This window comes from Equus asinus, chromosome 10, assembly GCF_041296235.1.
Source record: "Equus asinus isolate D_3611 breed Donkey chromosome 10, EquAss-T2T_v2, whole genome shotgun sequence".
NCBI lineage: Eukaryota > Metazoa > Chordata > Mammalia > Perissodactyla > Equidae > Equus > Equus asinus.
In genome coordinates, this window is record NC_091799.1 from 29,524,878 (window position 1) to 29,547,263 (window position 22,386).

Below are 22,386 nucleotides of genomic sequence, written 5' to 3' on the forward strand. Positions count from 1 at the left end.
CTTTATCTCCAGGTTCCCATTGGCCATCTCCTCTGCCATAGTCCTGGAGACTCGGGACCCTATTTATGGCAGAAGAAGACATGCTAAAATAACAAATAGTCTTCCACATCTGGCAAGGTCTGTTGACCAAAAGTATCATGCTCATTGAGCCTGGATTCCACCACCACTGTGCCATTCCTTCGGGTTACAAATGGCTATCTTCATGCTGCCACTTCGTCAAGCACATCCTCAGGAGTGCACGATGGCTGACATTACTAATTCTTATGGTTTCTAAGACACGGCAGAAAATATTTCTGTTTGCAGATGATGACACTGGGATCTGGAAGGGAAAGCTGTGGCCGTAAGATACAGCTTCTACCCTGTGTCGGGACTTGCACCAGTGACGTCTGCAGTCACGCTGAAGGCCAGAGTGGACCAGGCTGGCAGCAGGACAGACTCAATACCTGAGTTTATACACCTCACTGGGGTTTTTTGCTCCACTGGCCTCATCGAGATCTTTGCTGGGGACCACCTCAAAATCCAGGGTGGCCATGGAGAAAAGAGTCATATGCAAAAGAAAAGAAAGGCAGGGCGATCCTGTTTACTGAGTTCTTACTGCGTGCCAGATTCTGGGCTAGGGTTTTTACATCATGATCTCTGATAATCCTCTAAACATCCCTGAAGGTGGGTACCACTTTTCCCACTGACCAGATGAGGCTCCCAAAAGTGAAGGGACCGGCCCAAGGTTGCCCAGCCTCTCCATGGTATTTGGACAAACAAGATCTTTCAGGCTCCAGAGCCCTTGTGGTTTCCAGAGCTTTCCAAGGGGTGGGCTGGGGATGGCTACCAGGTCCCAGGAGAAGGCCATAAAGGAGAGAAAAAGACAGAAACGGAGAGAAAAAAAATCCTTCCCGCAGTGGGCTGTGGGTTTTAGAACTTAATGATCAACGTGGGTTGGAGAGGGGAAAAGATGAGGAAGTGAGCTCCCTGGAGACCTGAAAATTGTTTCCTGCATTCTCTGGTTAAGCGTGGTCAGCTGAAGAGGGCAGAAAGTAAGCCAAAAAATACACCGAGAAAAGCCAAAAGAAAGTGGGTTCCGGGGGAGGTATTTACATAAACTGCCCCTGGGACATGGCTTTCCCCAAAGGTAGACCCCACGTCCCCACGGTGTTTGCTTTGGTGATGTGCCTGAGGTGGGTCGCCTGGCTTGAGACCTCTATCCAGTTCTGGGAATGGGTTTGTCGAGGTTAGTTTCTGTAGGCACAATATTTCCAAATCCTGGAGCTGCGTCAGCTCCGCAGCCCAGTCCAGGGACCCAGAAAGATCACAGCAAGAGAATGCTCATTGGAGAACTGAGCCTCAGTTTACTCCTCTGTAGAATGGCTACAACCACACCATCTTCTCAGGGGTTTCTAAACGAGGATTAATCCTTATAAATTGCAAAGAACTGTAAGTTGTCAGGTTTTGGTGTCATTTAATAAAAGGAACTAGAAAGCAAAGATTTGAAAAAATGCTAAAATTCAAACAAAAGGAGCATGGATTCCAAGGTGTGAAACCACTGACCCTCACTTCCTTAGAAACCAGCTGTGGTGTTAACATCCTCCTTGAGTGAAACGAAATGGCTGTCCTACCTGAACGAAAGAATGGTTGTTTCTATCATGTCACAACTTGACCACAGATGGCTACACTCTCCATCCCAAAGGCTTAGCTTGGGTGTAAACTCTAGGGGCTGAGTTTTCCTGGATGAGGAATCCAGGAAGAATCGTTGATGAGCAAATAGTCAACTATCTAGTTAACTAGTTCTGGATTTTTCCTGTGCTTTCTCCTTGACAGCTATGGGCTCCCCAAAGGAAATCATTTTCTCAGACATCACTGAAAACTCCGCCACTGTCAGCTGGATGGCGCCCACTGCCCAGGTGGAGAGCTTCCGGATTACTTACTTGCCCATTGCAGGAGGTAGGGGACATGGAGGGGGTAAGGGGAGGGAACCTGGAGGGTTTGGGGGGAATAGGAAAGAGAACCTGATAGGTCCATCCTCCCAAACATCATGACTAAGGAAAACTACTTCCTCACGTTTGAGACCATCCAGATAAACTTCATTTGTAAAGTGCTATGAGATCCTTGGAAGAAACGACCTTGTAAAGGGTGATTTTATGAAGACCATTTCCAGCCTTGAAATTCTAAACTTCGATGAGAACTAGACCCCCCGATATTATTTTCACATACTGACAGAAGACTCTAAATACGTTGGCCTTTTTCTGTTTGAGTACACGCATCTGAAAGCTGATCTTGACCTGGATATATGTGAGGTTTTGCCCTTGGGTCCCCAAAACCCGTCTGTCTCAGTATAAGATGAGGAGTTGTGTCTCAGTAGAGTTGGGAGTTCTGGTTCAGAGCACACGGGCTATAATAGAGACCACGGGGAAAATCTGAAGACATTCCATCAGGTGGTAAATTCGCCATTCGAGGAAGAAGGTACAGAGAGGATGGTTGATAACCTCTTCAGAGAAAGGCACACCATCTCTATGGGGAGTTTGACCAGCGCATCCACAAGCTCTTCATCAGCCCAGAAATTCAAAGAAATATAAATTTTAGATTTTTTAGTACATATAAGAACACAAACTTGATTATGACTATCTTCTTTTCTTACGTGGTAGAATCTCTGCTGGAAAGGGAGTCCGTATTTTCCTAAGCTAAGACAATGGGTTAACTATATCAGATATGCATTGCATGGTGAGCTTCCCATATTCTTTGTGGGAAAAAATAAATAAAATTTGCACAACATGCTAGCTCTCTACTGAACGGAAACTTGTCATTTTTAGCACATTGTGACTTCGTGTTTTTTCCTCTTCTGGCCCGGTTTTTGGCATCTGCAGGGATGGAAAAAGCATTATGCAAAAAGTAAGACCTTTTCTCTTATGCCAGAGGGTAGGAGCAAATGAGAACAAGTCGAGAAAATGGTGTTGGATAAAGATATCGTTTCATTTCCAAATCGGAGACACCCATTCTTGGGGCAACGGTAAATTTTGGTGGGGTTCACCATTCCTGATTTTGCTTTTCCTGTGTTCCAGGGACTCCCTCGGTGGTAACTGTGGATGGAACCAAGACTCAGACCAGGCTGGTGAAGCTCTTACCTGGTGCGGAGTACCTTGTCAGCGTCATCGCCATGAAGGGCTTTGAGGAAAGCGAGCCTGTCTCTGGATCATTCACCACAGGTATTTATCTCATCTTCAGCATTATTGCTCATGACTCAGCAAGTGGAAAAAAGTTTCCATTTATGAAATTCTAGTGGAAAGTGGACTGGATTTGGATCACCGGAAGCCTCAACCCCAGCCTCTTACGAGCTGAGTAACTTTGACTGCATCCTTAACCTCCCTGGGGCTCCGTTTCCTGGGGTGGTACAGAAGTTAGAGGCCAAGTCTGGGAGTCACGCTGACCTGGGATTGGAATCCCAAGTCTATCTCTTCTAGATACGTGAGCTGTCAGTTAATTTCTCTAGAGTCTAGTTTCCTTCTCTGTAAAATGGGTGCAATTCTGCTTTCTGTGCAGGGAGCTATAAGAATCACATGGAAGTATGTATATAAAGCATCTGTAAGTGTAAACGACTCTACACTACTCTACACGTTAATCCTCCTCCTTCCCTTCCCTGCCTAGGGCTGGGACCATGGTGAGGCTCCTTCCAGGCTGGTGCTGCCCCAGACATGGAATGGTGACAGCTATAAAGCACGACTCTCCATTAGGCAGCTACTGTCTTCCAGGCGCTGTTACTAAACTCTCCCCTGTCATCCCCATAGCTATGATCATTCCCATTTCACAGAGGAAACAAGTGAGACCAGGGAAATTAAGTACCTCAGCCAAGGCCAAACTAGTAAATGCAGGAAGCCAGTTTGAACTTAAGTTGGTCTGACTCCAAATTCTGTGTTCTTCTAAAATAAGGGATTATTTTCCTGTTACAACCTGATTTGTACAGCACACTGGAAGGAGGGGGAAATAATGAATTGCATTGAAGGAGAATGAAGTGGAAAATTTCTTTTCAGACAGCCATGTCTCTAAACAATTTACCCTTTGATATATGAACAATTATCTAGCCTAACCCATTAAGGGATCCAAAGAATGGGCCTCATAGGAAATTTCAAAAATACCCTAATAACTAAAAGAGTTAATAATATGCAATTAAGACATCCCATCTGAACGCAGAGTCCTGTGTACCCTGCCACACAGGCTCTTATTTCCCCCAAAGAGATCTTTCATTCATGGATTCTCCACGGCAACGGATTGCAACAGCTGGATGTGTTTCCTCCTGAGGTCCCGTTGCCCTCCTCCATTAAAGGAGATTCTGTACAGGCGTGATGAAGCAGGAAGGAACTCAGAGTGGACGATGTGGGCCCCCAAAATTACTCTGCCACCTCCTGACTCCTTGGCCAATCATTTCATCTCTTGATGCTCAGGAGCCCCATGTGCAAAATGAGCTGATGATGGCTGCCCTCCATCCTCCCAGGGCTTCCATCTTGGAGAAGTTGAGTCGTAAATGTGAACACAAGAGGGAAATGGTCATATTTAGGTTGGTTTCTAAGAAAGGGATGTTGGGTAGTAGCAGTGGTCAATTAAAAGGACCAGGACCCTGTGAATATCCATCCTTTCTCTGTATGAATCATTTGGAAATTAGATCTAAGACTCCAAATAACTTTAATAGTCATATGAATAACAATTGCAATTATTGAGCGCCACCCTTAGCACATTTCATGCACATCATCTAGTTCATCCTTACAGCAGCTACTCTTTGACAAGTGAAGAAGCAAGGTTTGGAGAAGGGAAATGACACAAGGGCACAGACACTAGACACTAGAGAAGCCAAGGTAGAACCTGGGACCATCAGCCCCCAGAGCCTGGCTCCATGTTATCTACAGGCCACCGGACCAGAGCTGTCACTCAAAGCCCAGGAAAGCCTGGGGCAGCCTTCACTCTGCAAGTCTCCTCTGTTTTTGTAAGTTCTTTCCCTTGGGAAAGTGATCGGAACTATAGTGATAACCGTTGTTATGTGTTCAGCTCTTTCCAGTTTATATAGCACTTTTATGTCTATAATATGATGTGAAAATCAAAATAACACTCAGGATAAAGCCAGACAGAATTGTTGTCCCCCTTTTACAGGTGGGAAATAGAGAGCCAGAGTAACCTGGCCAGCAAGGAAAGGGGTCATGACTCAAACCCAGGCCTATTCTGGCTCCAAGCTCAGGACTCTGAACCGTGCATGCAGCTGACACTGTGCCCCAACACCAAGAGTCCAGGAGCAGTGTTCACAGCAGAGCAACTGCGCTCTGATGTCCTATCCCATGATTGCCTATCTCTCCAACACATCGCCATCTTTCTTTGCAGCGCTGGATGGCCCGTCTGGCCTGGTGACAGCCAACATCACTGACTCAGAAGCCTTGGCCATATGGCAGCCAGCCATCGCCCCCGTGGACAGTTACGTCATCTCCTACACGGGGGAGAGAGGTAAGGTCATGTCCAAGATCCTCCCTACTCTGAGGAGTGACTGTCCTGCTGTGAACTCTTCCGCTTTCCTTTCTCCATGCTACATTTGGTACAAGATGACAAAAATGCGTGAGTAGGTTGTAAGGCCAGCAATGTCCTGTGGCTCTCAATTGCAACCTCAGAATAGACTCCTGGGCTGGGGCTGGGTGGATGGGTGTGGAGGGACCTTGTCAGGGGGTGACAAGGGAGGCCTTATCCATACTCCTCTGCTTCTTGTCAAGTGAAAGGGCACAGACAGTGTGGTTCTGTCAAGGGAGTCCAGTAGGCCATTTAAAGAAAAAACAGAGAGTCCATCTCCAGCCTCCACATTTCCCCCGCCTTTTCCTCATTCTTCCTCTCCTGCTAGTCTCTCTGCCTGTCGGTGTGAGTCACCCTTTCCAAACAGCGCTCTTATCTCTTACAAAGGATTCCAGAATCTAAACCTTAAACAGGCTACTTCAGGTGGCTCTGGGGAGCCCAGGCTTCTCAGATGCCACAGAGGAGGCCAGTTTAGCAAATTTGATTGAGAAATCAGAAATCATTTCTCCCTGTGTTTGCAGCCGTCTGTGCTGATTTACTTAGTTCACAGATCAAATGCTTGTTTGGGGCACCAGCAAACCACAGCCACCAGAACGTAAAGTCAAATACAAATGCAGCAGAGAAGAAAGAGAGATTCGTTTTCAACAAATGAATCCATACTTTTGTAATGAGCTAGATTTTACTGTTTTAACCCCCAAGCATATGTAAGTTTCATATTTTAGGCTTCAGTATTTTTTACTTTGAGTACTAATATGAGAGGGCACCGCAATCTGTGCCTGGGGCCTCTGAAAATCTTCATTCAGCCCTAACAACCACCTAAGAGAGCTCTTCGTGAGGACAGAGCAAGTTGGTGGGTGGTGGGGAGGAGAGATGTTTGGGTTTATTCTTTTTACTTTCCATTCTTACATATTCCCTGTAAGCAGCCTCTTCCCAGGCGGGGAAGATGATAGTGTGTCCCCCAAAATAAGTTAGAGTGTAGTTCCTGGGAATCGTGGACATCGTGGATGCAGGCCTAGAAAAGAGCCTGGTCCACAAGAGGAGGGAGTTATGGATGATGAGTAGGCGGCCAACTAGTCCCAGTTTGCCCAGGACTTTCCCAGTTTTATCGATCTATGTCCCACACCCTGGGAAATCCCTCAGTCCCGGGCAAGCCAGGATGGTAGGGCACCTATGATTAGGAAATAAACACATATCCTTGGACATCATGGTTTGATGTCCGCCATTGGACCTGACCCAGCAAGGCTGAGAGGCAATGATCATGCTGTTGTGTCTGTTGCTACCCAATTTTTGTGACCCCCAGCCTAATAATTTGACAACATTCGGCAATTTATAAAAGGATGGGTAAGTGAAAAAAAGGAGAGAGCAAGCAATGGGACTAATTAAATTTGGGTGGCCTGAGGCTTGGAGATGTTGCCTGCAACTCTCCTCTGGCTGGTCCCTGTGCCTCAGCTGCAACGCCGTCCCAGACGGCACCATGTGGAAAAACTGCCTACCCCCAGGTCCTCTTCCCTCTGATTTGGTGCCTGGAAAAATCCAGTCTCCGTAGGATAAATCCTTTGTATATGAGGTGGGTGCTCACGAGAGAGGAAGGGGTGTGAGTCACTTCAGAAATCAAATCTGCTTTTCTGCAGGGTCACTGAAAGTTTCTGTGTTAGAAGTAGGTGTGTGCGCTGTGTGCCAAGTCCACTGATGGCTCAGACAGGGAAAGGTAACGGCCTCGGGGTGTGTGTTTCATGTTCAGTGCCAGAAATTACACGCACGGTGTCCGGGAACACGGTGGAGTATGCGCTGACCGGTCTCGAGCCTGCCACGGAATACACGCTGAGGATCTTTGCGGAGCAAGGGCCCCAGAAGAGCTCAGCCATCACTACCAAGTTCACAACAGGTACAAGACACCCAGAGCTGGAGGGCGCCCACCCACAGACTCGGTCTTAAACAGGAACCCTCTCTACTCTTCCTTCTCAAGTCAGGTCCTTGCAATGTGATGACATCAGCATCAGCTAAACTCACCAGTGCCCACTCAATCAAGACCTTCAGAAATACACCGTTTCCTTTTGAACTGAAATGACCTTGTTCTCCCCACGGACTAGGAAATGATTTTAAGAGAGGGATTTTTAAGTGGAAAACCAGTCCCCATTGGCCCTAAAGCTGGTGTTTAATGATCCATGTTCTCGGCAGGGAAATATTTTTAAGAGCAAGATTTTTCAGTCAAGTTTTCCTAGATGTCCGCTGGGTTTTTATACATTGAGATCTTTTTTACAAACTGCAGCAAACCAGGGAAATGGAGGAAATGTCCTTTGAGCAGTGGTGAGCACCAATACCAGTATCCATCTGTCCTCTTGTTTAGAAACAATGGGGGATTGTAATTATGTTCACAGCTGTGTCTTTCTCCCCAAATCCAGCCAAGGCCCAGCAGGACCATGTTGGGCTTGGGAAAATGTGGCCCTTAGGATGAGATGAACCACAGAGAATTTATGTCTTTAGGATCACATAGCTCAACCACCTCATTCACAGATGGGGAAATGCTCTGCCCAAGGTCATATAGGTCAATGGTAGAGAAAGGACTTGAACCCTGGCCTCCAGATACCCAGCTGGGATTTTTGTCTACACTCGCTGACTTATTTGACATTGAGTGTCTTATCTTCTCCAGACCTCGATTCTCCAAGAGATTTGACTGCTACTGAGGTTCAGTCGGAAACTGCCCTCCTCACCTGGCGACCCCCCCGGGCATCTGTCACCGGTTACCTATTGGTGTATGAATCCGTGGATGGTACAGTCAAGGTATCTGGAAACATATAAATAACTGCCAAGCTTGCTGGTTGAAACATTTACACGATCCTCAAAGTAGGGAAGAATTATCTGGGTGTGTTTCTTTACCCAGTGCATCTGGGGAGCTGAAAAAAAATTAAAAGGGAAAGGACGCCATGCCAGACTTTCTGAATCACATGCTCCAGCGTCTCTCATTTTAACCAGACTCCAGTTTTGATAACCAGCCAAGGTCGAGAACACAGCTCACAAGACTTGAGGACATTTTAGGAGCTGAACTCTCAGTCCTTTAATGTTTTATTGAACAAAGGCCAACAGCTTCTTCTGCATCTTTGCCATATATATTATCTCACAGATGGCATCATTCCATTATATATTGAAATATATATCACCAGGTCCTTATGACATCAACTGTTAATACTGTTTATAGGAATTGCTAATGCTATTTATATTCGTTACCCACGAACTTTTTTCTTTTACTTTTAAATTCGAAATAACTTTAACCCTTCACGCAAGTGCAAGAGATTTTCTAAACTCTATCTTCTAAACTTGTTATTGAATTTTTAATTTCAGGCCTCATACTTTATATTTTCAAGATCTTTTACTTATTCTCTGCACATCCATCTTTTTCTAGCATCTTGTTTTTGTCTTGTGTATCATCTTTGCTTTATCTCTAAGAATATATGTTATTGGTATTTTTTTTCTACAACCTACATAGGGTTTTTTTTTTTCAAGCTTTTCTTTTCTGTTTCACTGCTGCTGTTGGGTTTGGTTTCATTGGATTTGGGTCTTTATCTTTCTTGTTGAAGACTTCTTTCCAATATCCAGTGGGCCTTTTGTACCTGAGCCAAGAATGAAATAGCTGGTGAGGAGTTCCAATTGCGTAGACAGGGCTTCTCGACTAGGGGGGCCATGGTAGAGTGATTTGGGGGTACCCAGCAGTTTTATGGGGGGACTCCCAAATATCAGCACTGTAAGCCTTTTCTCGAGCTAACCAATCTCCCTGGAGGATCCTCCAACTCCTTCAAACCAGGCTGCCAGGAGCTCAGCTGGAGAAGGTACAAATCTTCACTTCTTCCATTTCCAGTGTAGCACCTTGGCCTCCCGCATAGCTGGGCCTGGTGGGTTTGAATCCAGAGTTACCTCTCTGGCTCAGCCTCTCCAGAAGGTAAACCTCAGCCTTCCCTCTGGACTGGGAAGGACAGTCCATCAGACTGTTGGGGGATGGGGAGAGCTGGGCATCTGTTTCTTATACAAAGTTTTTAAACAAACCTTAGTTCATCCAGGCCCCACCCCACACTGACCTTCAAAGGCATCTTTGCTTTTGTACACATTCCATTCCTGAACTTGCTGGGCTCTGTGGCATTCGTCAACCAGCCTCTGACAGGTGCTGTTCGCTTAGTTAATTAGCCCCCTCAGCTGTCACTCCACCATGCACTTTCCGTCTATCAAGATTCTCTTGACATTGCATTCACATTGCTGTCTCCTCTGCCATTTCCCACATCTTTGTGGGTTTACACTCTCTAGCCCATTACTCTCATTTTGGTGATATCAAAAGTGAACAGAAATAAACTGCATTTCCAATCCATCATGCTTAACCAGAAGTCAACACACCTTGCTAGTTACTATCGTGGCCCTTCTTGGAGTTGGTCGAACAATGAACTAACTCAGCGTGTGGATGGAGGCAGGCCCTTTGCCTTCTCTGGCTGTCAGTGTTCACATCTGTAAAATGCACTGGACTCACCAATCTCTGAGTTCCCTTCCGGTCAGGCGTTCTAGGATTCAGTGTTTACCTGAAGTCATAAATCTCATTTTGAGTTACCTTAATCGCCTAGAAAATAACTTTGTACGGCAGCCTAGAGAGCTGATAGGTAATTGTTTCCTGAAGTAATTCAATGAGCACAGCTTTGTAACTGATAAGTGATCCTTCTTACGCAGACCAGAGCTGGGGGCCTCACAAAGGTCACCGGGTCACTGGTATCAAATGGGACCTTCCCTCGGCTTACATCATGCATGTCCCAGCCCCAGCTTTCTATGTTTCACTCAAGAAAGTCAATTTGGTACAGGAAGAAAGAGTCCTGGACAGGGTATTGGGAGGCAGAATGGAAGACCATCCTCTGCCACCAACCAATTATGGAGTGAATGCAAGTGTCTTAGCTTCTCTGAAACTCAACCCCAGCCTCCCATTCGAAAAACCAGGATAGCATCACTTGCCCCATTCTGAGGATGTGAGAGAACCTTCCAGGGGCCTCCACACTGACTCATTTCTGCCTAAACCCAGTCGGCTGCATTTGCAGGATGTTGAGAGCACTCTTATGTTTGATTTGCTAGGAATGTAGGCTGAATTCCAATCCCAGAAACCAAGGTCATCTGCTAAGTAGTGATCCCCTGGGTATTGGAAGCTGGAAAGAGGGTTTGAAAAGAAAGAGGATCTCTTGCAAACTCAAGCCGATCCCCTCCTCCGGACAGCAGCACAGTGACCAGTCACAAACGACAAGCATAGGCAGTTAGGTCTCACAGCAGGTGCACACAGCCACCTCTCCTGGAGATCTCTGTTCTAGAAAAGAGATACGATGGTCAGCTCAAGCCTTCATCACGCCATGCCTACTGAGCTATTATAATAGCATCCTGACTCAAGAGATGCCCAAACTGACTGCATCTCAGTCATCTGGGAGCTTCTGAATATGCACCTGGCCAGGCCCCCTTCTGGCTCTCACAGTCCTGTCAGTCTGGGATGATCTCAGGCATTGTATCATTTTAAAGCTTCCCAGAGGGCTGTGACAAAAAGCCATATTTAGGGCCCACCAGCCCAACTGGTCTCAAAGTCTAAACCTTTGTCTTTCATGTGATTCATCTTGCCCCCAGATGAAGCTGGGTTCATGCCATTCACTTTTTCAAAAATCTTTCAGGAATCTCTGTTCCTTATAATGATAAGCTTCAAATTCCATAGCTTGACGTTTAAGGTCCTTTGTAATCTGGTCTTAGTCCATCTCTTCTGCTGCTTCCCCAACTGAAGTATGGTTGAGGTAGGTCATTGTCTCCTCACGTTATTTTAACTTACTCTGCCCCTTCTGGCCCCAGGACCTTTGCTTGTGCTGTATGCTCCCCATCTTTGACATCCCAGAAATGAGCATGGAGCCTGGCACAGAGTGGGGCTCAGTGGATTCTTGTTGAATGGATGAATGATCTGTATGCATCATCTGTACCCTGAGGATTTATGTGGCCAAAAGCTATGATATTCTTTCTTCTGCCCTTAGGAAGTCATTTTGGGTCCAGACACCACCTCTTATAGTTTGGCAGAGCTGAGCCCATCCACCCACTACACGGTCAAGATCCAGGCATTGAATGGGCCCCTGAGGAGCAAGCTAGTCCAGACTTTCTTCACCACAGGTAAGGGGCTCAGGGAGCAGCCGGGCCACAGCCGGGCTCAGGCGTCCCAGGAACAGGGAAGCTCCCCCTGCATCCTGCCACTAGGTGTCTTCTGCAGATGGCAAATGTGCACGCTGTTCCATTGGTGAATAAGAGGAAGCAGCTGTGTGTCCCAGAGGGCTGAGAGTGTAACAGAGTGTATCCCAGCACTGCCTCCCGCCCTTCACACTTCCCTTAGCCACTCTGCACACACCTGCTGAGGGAGGTGCAGAAGCAAAGGGACCTCTTAGTCAGATCTTATGCCAGGTGCTGGGAGTACAAAACTATGAGTGTGCCCTAAAGATGCTCTCAGACGAAGGCCGTGAAATAAATGAGGAAACAGCTGATGAGGCAACCTCAGATGAAGATAAAGTGCAATGAGGAAGTCGAATCAGAAAAAAGAACTGCTATGACCATGACTTCTCCCACCCACCTGCTAAGCACAGCCCCACGTCCATTTCTGTCAAGGTTTTGCTTGCATCACATTATTGAACTTGGAAATTCCCTGGGAATTCTTGTTTTCTCCCTCTAAGATTCCCAAGCTCACAGCAGTTAACTGACTTCTCCAAAGTCCCAAGGCAAGGAAGGGGCAAGTTCAGGAGGAGCACCCTTGTCTTTGGCTTCAGAATCCCTTAAAGAGACCGAGATGCACCTGATAGGGCTGATAGCACATCCTGATCCACAGCGAGCCACCACTGGGGGCTAGAGACCTAGCCATCCTGGCCAGCACCTGGGTGCTCATCAGGTGCTGCCTGGCTGCTCCAGGTAGAGCAAGGTCGACCTGACACATGCCCCTCCAGGGGCTCAGCTCTCCTCCACTGATGTCATAGGCAGCTTCCATCAATAGAAGAGACTGAGATAGGCCATTTATCCATAACCTCTAAGCCTCACTGCATCTCCACAAAAATGGGACTATCTGCATCTTGCAGATGAGGGAACAGAGCTTCAGAGAGGTGCAGTGGCTTGCCCATAGGCATCTAGCCAATAAACAGTTGAGCTATGATTTGAAAGCTCCTACCCTAGTCTTCCAGCTCCAAGAGAGTCATTCCTTCTCCTTATCCCGCAGTTGGACTCCTGTACCCATTCCCCAGGGACTGCTCCCAAGCGATGCTGAATGGAGACACGACCTCGGGCCTCTACACCATTTATCTGAATGGCGATAAGGCCCAGCCGCTGGAAGTCTTCTGTGACATGACCTCTGATGGGGGTGGATGGATTGTGAGTGTCACCAAAACAGACTCCAGAGCTCTCAGGCATAGGGGATGGGGATAGAGGGCGCGAGGGGGAGCAGGGAGGGGTGGAGGTCCTCCTTGTGCACTGTGACCCCCATGTGCATGAAGTGTTGCAAGATAAGGCCTGTCACACGGAGCCACTCAGGAATTATCTCTTAAACAAAGGAATGGGAGAGAAACTGGAGATAAAAAACAGGCTAAAATAATTTTCTTGTAATTTATGTCCTCAAAAAGTTTGTGATGTATAACATTGACAGTGGTCATCGAATTCATTACATGTATTAATTAGCACTGACTATCTACCAGGCACCATGTGAAGAATTTTACATGAATTATTTCAATCCCATTATCATATGAGCTGGGTAGTATTTTTTTTAAATTAACAAACAATTTTTTAGAGCCAGTTTTAGGTTCACAACAATATTGAGCAGAAAGTACAGAGTTCGCATAGAACCCCTGTGTCCCGCCCCCACGCATGGCGTCCCCCTCTATCAACATCCCACACCAGAGTGGTACATTTGTTACAAGCAATGAACCTACATTGAAAATCATTCTCATCCAAAGCTGGGCAGTATTTTTAATCCCTATCTTTCAGAAGAGAACACCAAGTCTCAGAGAGAGGAGGTGACCTGCTCAGAGTCACATGGCAAATAGTGACAGAGAGAGCTATGGACCGGTGCTTTTCCCACGGTCCAATATTTCATCCTCCCAGAAAGATGCCTTCTCTTTCTTTCAATAGCTTAAGTGCGCTCAGATTCATTGATTATGTTTACAGGTGTTCCTGAGACGCAAAAATGGACGTGAGGATTTCTATCGAAACTGGAAGGCCTATGCTACTGGGTTTGGGGACCGCAGAGAAGAATTCTGGCTTGGTAATGTAGCCCTGCATGTTTGTGTTGAAAATACCCATTTCTACCCTCCTTGTTGTTTGTCCTAACCTTCAGCAACCTATGGGAGAGAAATGGATTAGGAAGAAACAACGGCACTGGTAGTAGACACAGAATTTCAATTTCTCGAGAGAAAAGACTTTAAATTCTCTGAGTCATTAAAAATAAAATCTAATCAGGGAAGAGCCAACAGCCAGACCTTAAGAATAAGCCAAGCTTTAATTCATTCACTGGACCATTTCTAGAATTGTCCTTAGTGATATCGTTAACTGCCTCCATCCTGTGCTGACATAGGTCCCTAGGAGCCATAACCTCTAAGCCTCATAGCATCCCCACAAAGTTCAAAATTCCCCTCTTGACACGGGGAAACAGAGCCTCAGAGAGGCTATGTTTCATGTTCATTGGCATCTAGCCAATAAGCAGTAGAGCTGCAATTTGAAATCTCCCAAGCCAACTCTACAATGCCATCATCCATCCATCCATCCAAGCAACTCACTCTTTCCAACCACCTACCTGCAAAGGGCACTGTCCTATGCCCCAGTGCCTGGGCCAGGGAGTCTGTCCCCTGATCATCCATTGCCTTTCACTTGTAAGGTGGTTTATTGCTTAAAAAGGGCTTTCTCCACCCTTATCTCCTTTGATCTTCACATACACTAAGAAGTGGGCAGGGCAACCAGATTGTACCTGACGCTCAGAAACATCATATGTCTTGCCTGGTGTTGCACCAGCACAGAGCAGACCAGGCTGCAAACCGGGGTCTCTGCAACACAGACTTCTCTAGGGTACACCCAGCCGCTGCTCTTACCGGGTGGAGTAGAAATGATGGCCCCAGTCACTTGTGCATCTTTGGCAATATTGCCTGTCATCCACAGGGCTGGACAACCTGAACAAAATCACATCCCAAGGGCAGTACGAGCTGCGAGTAGACCTGCGGGACCACGGGAAGTCAGCCTATGCTGTCTATGACAGGTTCAGCGTGGGTGATGCCAAGACGCGCTACAAGCTGAAGGTGGAGGGGTACAGCGGGACAGCAGGTATGGGACAGCCGTGCTTCTAGCCTCCAAACCCACAAAAACCTTCTTGTGCTTTCAGCTAGTTCCTCCAGCCATCATTCCTTCCACCATGAATCCATCCACTTATTGGACCAACAGATATTTGAATCCCCACTAGGTGCTAATCCAGAGGGTCTGCCATTGAATGGAATCGGGTAGATATCTCCATCATGAAAATAGAGCAGGCTGGAAATCAGGACCAATTTGTAGCTACTGTCACTCAAAAAAATAGGTCTTTCTCTTATCCATTTTTAGATATCAGTTTTAGACTAAGAGAAAAACAGACTCTCAAGGGTCTTAATACTCATCTGACCCAGTGCTTCTCAATGTATTATGTACATGTGACCCGCCACGGGATCCTGTGAACGTGCAGCGGCTGACGCAGTATGACTAGGGTGGAGTCAAGGTTCTGCCTTTCCTACGAGCTCCCCGGGGATGTCACTGTGGGTGATGTCACTAGTCTGTGGGTGGCACTTTGAATAGCAGACAATCCACTCCATCACCCAGCTGTTTGAATCTCATCTTAGACATCACCACCATGTGGTCATCCCACCTCATCCTGCATACGCTGTGACCAGAAGCTCACTCTCTCTCAATCGGTACTGTCATTCCTTGTCTGGTACATAATGTAGTTCAGGTCTTAAAAGATGCCTTTGGCTTGAAATGGCCTTTGTGTGGTTTTCTGGCTTCAGCTTAGAGGAGAAATAAATAAGGGAACTATGCATTCAGGCCTACTAGGAGGCATCTTCTTTTGCAAATATTTCAAGTGCATCACCCCCATTTTAACTCTCATAAAACCATTCCAGGAAGACATTACTATTATTCAGATGAGGAAACTGAGGCTCAGACAAGTTTGGTAATTTGCCCAAGGTGAAACAGCTTGTAGAAGGTGGACCTGGGGTACAGGCCTGGCTGAGACAGGTGGACTTGGTAACAAGAAAGGATGAGGCCAAAGAATGTGACCACCCCATGCAACCCATGCCCACTTTAGGATGATTTCTAGTTATGTTTCTGAAAACAAAAGAGAGAGATGTTATGGGATATTTTCAACCTCTCTGAGCCATGAAAGAAACCATTCATAAAGGTGAAATTCCCCAGTTTGCCAAAAGCCAGGCTCAGTCTGAGGAGGCACCCAGCTCTTTCGAGATCAGTCTGGTCTGGAAAAGAGACACCCAGGGGCAAAAATTGTTTTCGTTCTTGCATCCTTCAAAGAATTGTGACATTTTATTACCTGGCAATAAATACCTCCTTGGTTGAGATGGCTTCAGGCAGGAAGGATATTGTTACACGGAAAGCAAAGCCAGGGGCAGCAGGCATGTGGCCTCCACCCGTCTCTGTCTAAGGAGTGAATGAGCCATAATACGTCTCTTTGCTAAGATAAGCCTTGAAGCCTGCGTTCTCCCGTGTATGTTGCTGGCAGCCAGCCCTCCACAGCAGAACATCTTGTTTCATCAATATCTACCTGCTATTCTCAGTTAAAAAGGCACCTGGGTCCCTCTGACAACTTGTTCCAAGTATCAGGGTAGAATGCCTCAGTGTCTTGAAACTTTGGTGCACAACATTGGCCAGGGGTTGGTAGTGAGGGGACATGGAAAGAAATGGCACTTAAATGCTCCTAAAATTCACTATATTAAATTACAAACTAGATGCTCAAATAGCACTCTATATAAATGAGCTTCTCGTCTAAGAATCAGGGAACACTGGTCCCATGAACACTTTGAAAAATAGCTATACGATACGCAGGCTCTTTGGTGACAACTAATATATGAAGAGTTTATTTATAAGTATGGCTCTGAATACTTGAATTTGGGGGAAAAGCAGACCATTATTAAACGCAGATTTCTCACTCTCTGAGCTCCTTTATGAAAGGGAATGCAAAAAAATCATAAAAATTACAACACTCCTATTTGTATCCTACTCTGCCTGTTTAGCATATCCATCGTCCCTGCAGTATACTGAGATAGACTGAATCCACGTGCTAGGGTCATTCTTCAGATGAGAAACTGAGGCTCAGAAAGTGGCTTGACTTGTTCAAGGTGGCAGCTCGGGGGCGAAAGAGATGGGACTTGAAGTTGGACCCTCCGAAGCCACCTGCAGCCCTCTTTCTACCCGTTGTGCTGGTTGTATCAGAAATGAGTCTTTGGGGTGACACTCATGTCCCATCCAGGCATGTGTTTGATTCTAATTCTGGGTCCAACGTCCAGAGCCAGCCCACCCCAGGACCTTTTCATTTGTCACCCCTGGCTCTGCTCTTCACGGCCCACAGGAAACACTGGCTGGGATTTCTCAGTCCATACTTTCTCTCTCTCCCAGGTGACTCTATGGCCTATCACAATGGCAGATCCTTCTCCACCTATGACAAGGACACGGACTCAGCCATCACCAACTGTGCCCTCTCCTACAAGGGGGCTTTCTGGTACAAGAACTGTCACCGTGTCAACCTGATGGGGAGATATGGGGACAATAACCACAGTCAGGTGAGTGGATGGTGAGGGCCCAGGACAGGGCTAGGGAAGCTGGCTGGAGGTGATGGGCAGGCCAGTCAGCACCTCCGCCCTGGCTGAGACCAGGAGGCAGGAACCACAGGTAGATGACACACATTTTTTTCCCAGCACAGCAAGGAGAAATCTCAATGACACTGCAGGGCAGGTAATTCACAGAAACAGCACGTGTTCACCCATGAACGCTCCCCAGGGATCACTGGTCAGGTGAATTCCAAACATAGATAGCTTTTCTCAGACAAAATCTTTGTGTGAACCCCCAGAGGAAAGCAGCTAAAAGTGGAAGCCACTTAGGGGAAGCCAGGGTGATGAAGGCCCGGGACACTGCCTCCTCACCCCAGTCTGGAGGCACCTCCAGAGCCCCAAGAACCCCTTGGAACGAAGACCGCAGACTTCAAGTCTTGTCTTTTTATGAATCATGAGACCGAGGCCCCGAGAAAGGTGACGTCCTTGAGGTCACAGAGTGAAATTGGAGGCAAAACAGGACCTCCCCACATCCGGCCCTCGGCGTTTCTCTGTGCCACACAGGATGCTGTAGCTTAATTTCCACAATCACAGAAACAGATTTTTGAGGTCCCCTTTAGAAATAGGTGAGCAGAACAAGTGCAATCATCTCCCTTAGGCTGAACCCTGGTGCACCAGCACGCGCCCGAGAAGTGGACAAAGTCAGGTGGTTTCCAGCTACTTAATCACAGTGGAACCCCTGCCTGGTCCCTTCTCAGAGGCCGTCCCCACCCTGGGGAGGAGAGAGGGTGCTCACACACGGCCACCCAGACTGATCCCTGGAACTCAGGGATTCCTACCCAGGCTGCTCCCAAGGGGTCCTGGGGGTTTTGTCAAAAGCCACAGGCTCTAACCCCACCTTATAGCCCAGGGATTCGGATTCATGGTCTCAGGTAGGATGTAGCATCTTGTCGTTTTGCTTATTTGTACTTTATTATTGAGGTTTTTTTTGTTGTTGTTGGCATTTGGTTTTTGACCGGCTGCTCTTCCTTATTAGTAATTTTCATACGAGTGTTTATGCTTGAGGTAGCTGCGAGCAAATCATCATTGTGCCTTTATAGGCAGCTCTTCCCACGGCACCATTGCTGATGCTCTGCAGGGCACTCTCAGCTCCTCCAGCCCAAGTGCTTCTCACCTTTACCCTGTGAGGGGACCAGGACGTGGCTATTCATGCCTGTTGGACAGAGGAGCCAAGAGCTGGAGGACACGTTTTGACCCCGGTTCTGTGTTTTCCTGTCTTATTGTGTTGCCTCAATTACACCTCCGCTCTGAGCACCATTGGATTGCCTTTATTACCTTGTCTCCTAACACTAGTGCAGTATGAAGTGCTTCTGAAAAAAAAAAAAGCCACATGCCTAAAGGAAACTTCTTGTTTCATCTTCCATCCAATTTTGGAAGAAGAAGGAGATGACGAAAAAGGCCACAATGCAATTATGGGAGTTTGGTCCCAGCTCTGGCTCTGCTCCGGTGCTGTGTGGCCTGTGTGAAGTCACTTCCCCTCTCTGGTTTCAGTCTCCACCATAGTGCAAGGAGAGCTTGCCCCCAGCTCTATCAGAGGAAAGAATGAGGACAGAGGAAGGCGGCACAGGACCAGGCTGTCAGGCTGCACTACCTTACCGTAGCTGCCTAATTACAGTTGTCCCCTCACAGCCCAAGGCAGGTTAAAGAGAAGAGGGAGTGCATGGAGTGGTGGCTCCTAGGAGCACCCTCTGAAGCTGAACCCCTCACCAATGGGACAAGGGGCCATGTGGGACTCGATGGGCAGACTCTACCATCTGTAGACTCTGCTAAAGAGTCAACGTGGGACCAGGAGATCCAGACACACAAAAAAAATAGTCTTTTCTTAAAGGAAAATCTTTGGCCAAAATTCCAAGGATATTTCTCCCTGTTTGGGATTAGTAAAGTAATATTTATTGAGCACCTATTATGTGCTGAGCAGTGTGATGGCTCCTTTACAAACTCATTTAATCTTCATACATACTTTCAAGGTTGACATTATCAGACCTTAAGAAAAACAAAAAAGATAGTGAAACTGAGGCCCAGAAAGTTTTGATAACTTGTTCAAGACCATTTATCTCTCAAGTAAGAGCACTAAGATTTAACCCTATATGTTAAGTTGCAAACTTGTGTTCCATCTGTGTTCTCTCTGCTGTTCCATACAAACCTCTATTATCACACTCCATAGAAATCCTGTGAATTATAGACTTCTCTGCGTGTAGCTACTCAATTCTGTAACCTCCAATCATGACCTGAATTCCTTCGGCACCTATTCCTAATGTTGCCAAGTTTCACCAACCACCATTTTGTTTCAAGATGGAAGATCAAAGCTCAATGCAGTCAGGTGACTTCTGACCAAAGTAAAAAATTGGAGTCATATTCAGCCAGCCTGTTTGAAAGTTTTGACTACACAGGTCAATAGACAGATAAGCAAGAGACAGTTGTCAACTCCCAAATGGTCAAGTTGAAACAGAACTCGTTTTGTTCCATCTACTAAACTGCAATGGTCAGTGAACCCCTAGCCTAATGGAAACCAATCTGGAGATCTTCTTTTTTTTTTTTCCAGGGTGTTAACTGGTTCCACTGGAAGGGCCATGAATATTCAATCCAGTTTGCTGAGATGAAGCTGAGACCCAGCAACTTCCGAAATCTTGAAGGCAGGCGCAAACGAGCATAAATTCCAGGGACAACTGGGTGAGAGAGAAGTAGGGCCCAGAGAAAGAAAAAAATTTTACCAAAGCATCGATACAATCAATCTAACCACCAAGCCACACCTGGACATTTGGCAGGAGTTAAAGTTGACCATGGATCATCAGGGCCAAAGGCAGCAGCACTGTCCTGGCCCCCCTCTGCAGTTACTTCCTTCACACCAAAGACGACAGTCTCCAACCTGCTTCCGTTTTGTTGTTTGAATCAGCAAAAATCTTCCAGTGACAGCATCGCCATGGTTTTCCTTCTCTTGGGTGGCTCTGGGAATGGGAGAGGGGTAGGCTGTACAGTGGTAGTTTTAGGACCAGCTGTATTTTACCCAAAGCTGTGTAATTAATTATCATTATTTTTGTTAGCAATGAGTCAATGTGTGTCATTGGAAGCCATCCCTTTTTTTACATTTCATACAACAGAAACCAGAAAAGCAATACTGTTTGGATTTTAAGGATATGATTAATATTATTAATATAATAATGATGATGATGAAAACTAAGGGTTTTTAAAGAGATCTTCCTTTCCCAAACACATCTGGACAGTACCTGATTGTATTTTTTTTTTTAATAAAAGCACAAGTACTTTTAAATTTAGCTGTTTCAGGCCTTTCATTGTTGAGCCTGAATTCCACCAAAGCCTATGCATTTGAACAGAGGGAGGGATGTTGGAAATGAAAGGTTAGGGAGGGATGGTGGTCAAGTGGGAGGGGAAAGAAAGGCAGACTAAAGGCTGGGAGGATGGAAACACTTTTTTGAGCAAAGTTGAACAAGGTTGGAAAAAGCTTACAACTTAAGTTTCAGCTTCTTGCTCAACATTTCCAAGACTAATCGTTTATGGTTTAAAAGATGTTTTTATACCCATTTTCTAATGTAATCTTGTTACCGCACCCGGTTTGTTTTTGCCTACTGCCCGGAAAGCCAAACACCGAGACGCCGAGATTGCAGCAGAGAGAGGGTTTACTCACAAGGCAGCCACGTGAGGAAGCAAGAGAATGAGTCTCAAATCAGATTCCCCGAAAAGAGGGACTCAGGGATATTTATGGGATAGGAGGGAAAGGTGGTCTGAAATGTGGAGAGAGGTGGTTGGAAGTGAGGAGAGGTGAGGTAACTGATGATCTGTACAAGTGTAGTCAGACTCCATGCCTGTTCATAGGATGCATGCTCACAAAATGGCAACATTAGTATGATCTGAGGATGGAGGTTTTAGCCTCTTGACTTCAAAAGGTCATTTATCAGACATCTGCACAGTCCCAGTTGATGGGTTGGTGGTCTCAACCAGCCTGAAGTGGACAAGAGGTTCTAATCCCTGAAGAACAGCTCAAACATCTGTTACCATGGTGACCCAAGCTCCAGGGAGATGTTATCTACAGGAGCCTAGTGGGAGTCAGACAACAGCATATTGCCTAAGCAGCACAGTTAACAATGGGTGGGTTAAATAGCTAAAAGCTATAATCAGTAATTGCAAAAAGGAAAAAGAACTTTAGTTCCTAGCTGCTTAATCATCAATAGCTAACTGTTTACTGGTTTCAATCCCTCCTATTCTTTGGTCACTCCTCATTCTTGAGGGATTCAGGGCTGCAACCGATCCAGCTCCTTCCTGCTGAATTGGGTTGTAGATCTGGGTTAGAGGAATGAAACTGTTTAGCACTCATTTGGAAATATTCTCTTGTTCCTGGCTTCAGGTTAGCATTTTGCATTATTAGAATATTGTACCTTGTTCAACAGGTTTGGAATGACATCTAAAGTCACATCTTATAATCAAGTATTGGACCAGAAGGATAAGAAGTATAGACAACCCAAATTTTAACAGCCCTTGAAAAATAGTCCTAATCCCAGTGGGGCCTCCATCTGGTCTCCAGGTGGGGCAGACATCTGGGCTTAGTTCCTGACAGTTTTTTGCTTTACTGGATATGCATCAGAGACTGGAACAATGGCCTATACCCTGGTCTTTCAGTTGTCAAGATGCCGACTATCAGCATAGACTCTCTACCTGGGGGTCATCACATTCCTAAGGAACTCAAAAGAACAAAGTTATCCACTTATAGCAGCTGAGAGGGGCCATAAAATCTACAGAGCATGTCTGGGTGAGTTCATCAGAGGTCATTCAAAGTTACAATATGGTTTCTTTTCTATAGTATGGCTTCCCTTATGTCAACTCTGTGTTGAGCCAGTATCAATCTTCTAATAATCCTATGACATAGATGAGGTGACAATTGTTCTCATGCATAGGTTAAAATCCCCAGAGGCAGACCACCTGAGTTCAGATCTTGGCTCCACCATTCCCAAGTTCCCAAACTTCTCTGTGCCTC

General features: G+C 46.3%; 1 protein-coding gene across 7 annotated transcripts in view; it reads left to right on the forward strand.

Moving 5' to 3' along the window:
- TNC (tenascin C) overlaps window positions 1-20,667 on the forward strand; it is a 91,147-nt gene extending 70,480 nt beyond the window's left edge. For all 7 annotated transcript variants that reach the window (XM_070518868.1, XM_070518870.1, XM_070518869.1 and 4 more), the window contains 11 exons: window positions 1,813-1,935; window positions 3,051-3,194; window positions 5,353-5,472; window positions 7,271-7,414; window positions 8,180-8,310; window positions 11,553-11,685; window positions 12,770-12,921; window positions 13,711-13,807; window positions 14,695-14,856; window positions 17,188-17,351; window positions 19,942-20,667. In XM_070518868.1, the coding sequence (XP_070374969.1) occupies window positions 1,813-1,935; window positions 3,051-3,194; window positions 5,353-5,472; window positions 7,271-7,414; window positions 8,180-8,310; window positions 11,553-11,685; window positions 12,770-12,921; window positions 13,711-13,807; window positions 14,695-14,856; window positions 17,188-17,351; window positions 19,942-20,052 (1,481 nt within the window). In that variant the 3' untranslated portion in view covers window positions 20,053-20,667. The remainder of the gene's footprint in view (window positions 1-1,812; window positions 1,936-3,050; window positions 3,195-5,352; window positions 5,473-7,270; window positions 7,415-8,179; window positions 8,311-11,552; window positions 11,686-12,769; window positions 12,922-13,710; window positions 13,808-14,694; window positions 14,857-17,187; window positions 17,352-19,941) is intronic.
- The last annotated feature ends 1,719 nt before the right edge of the window (window positions 20,668-22,386 follow it).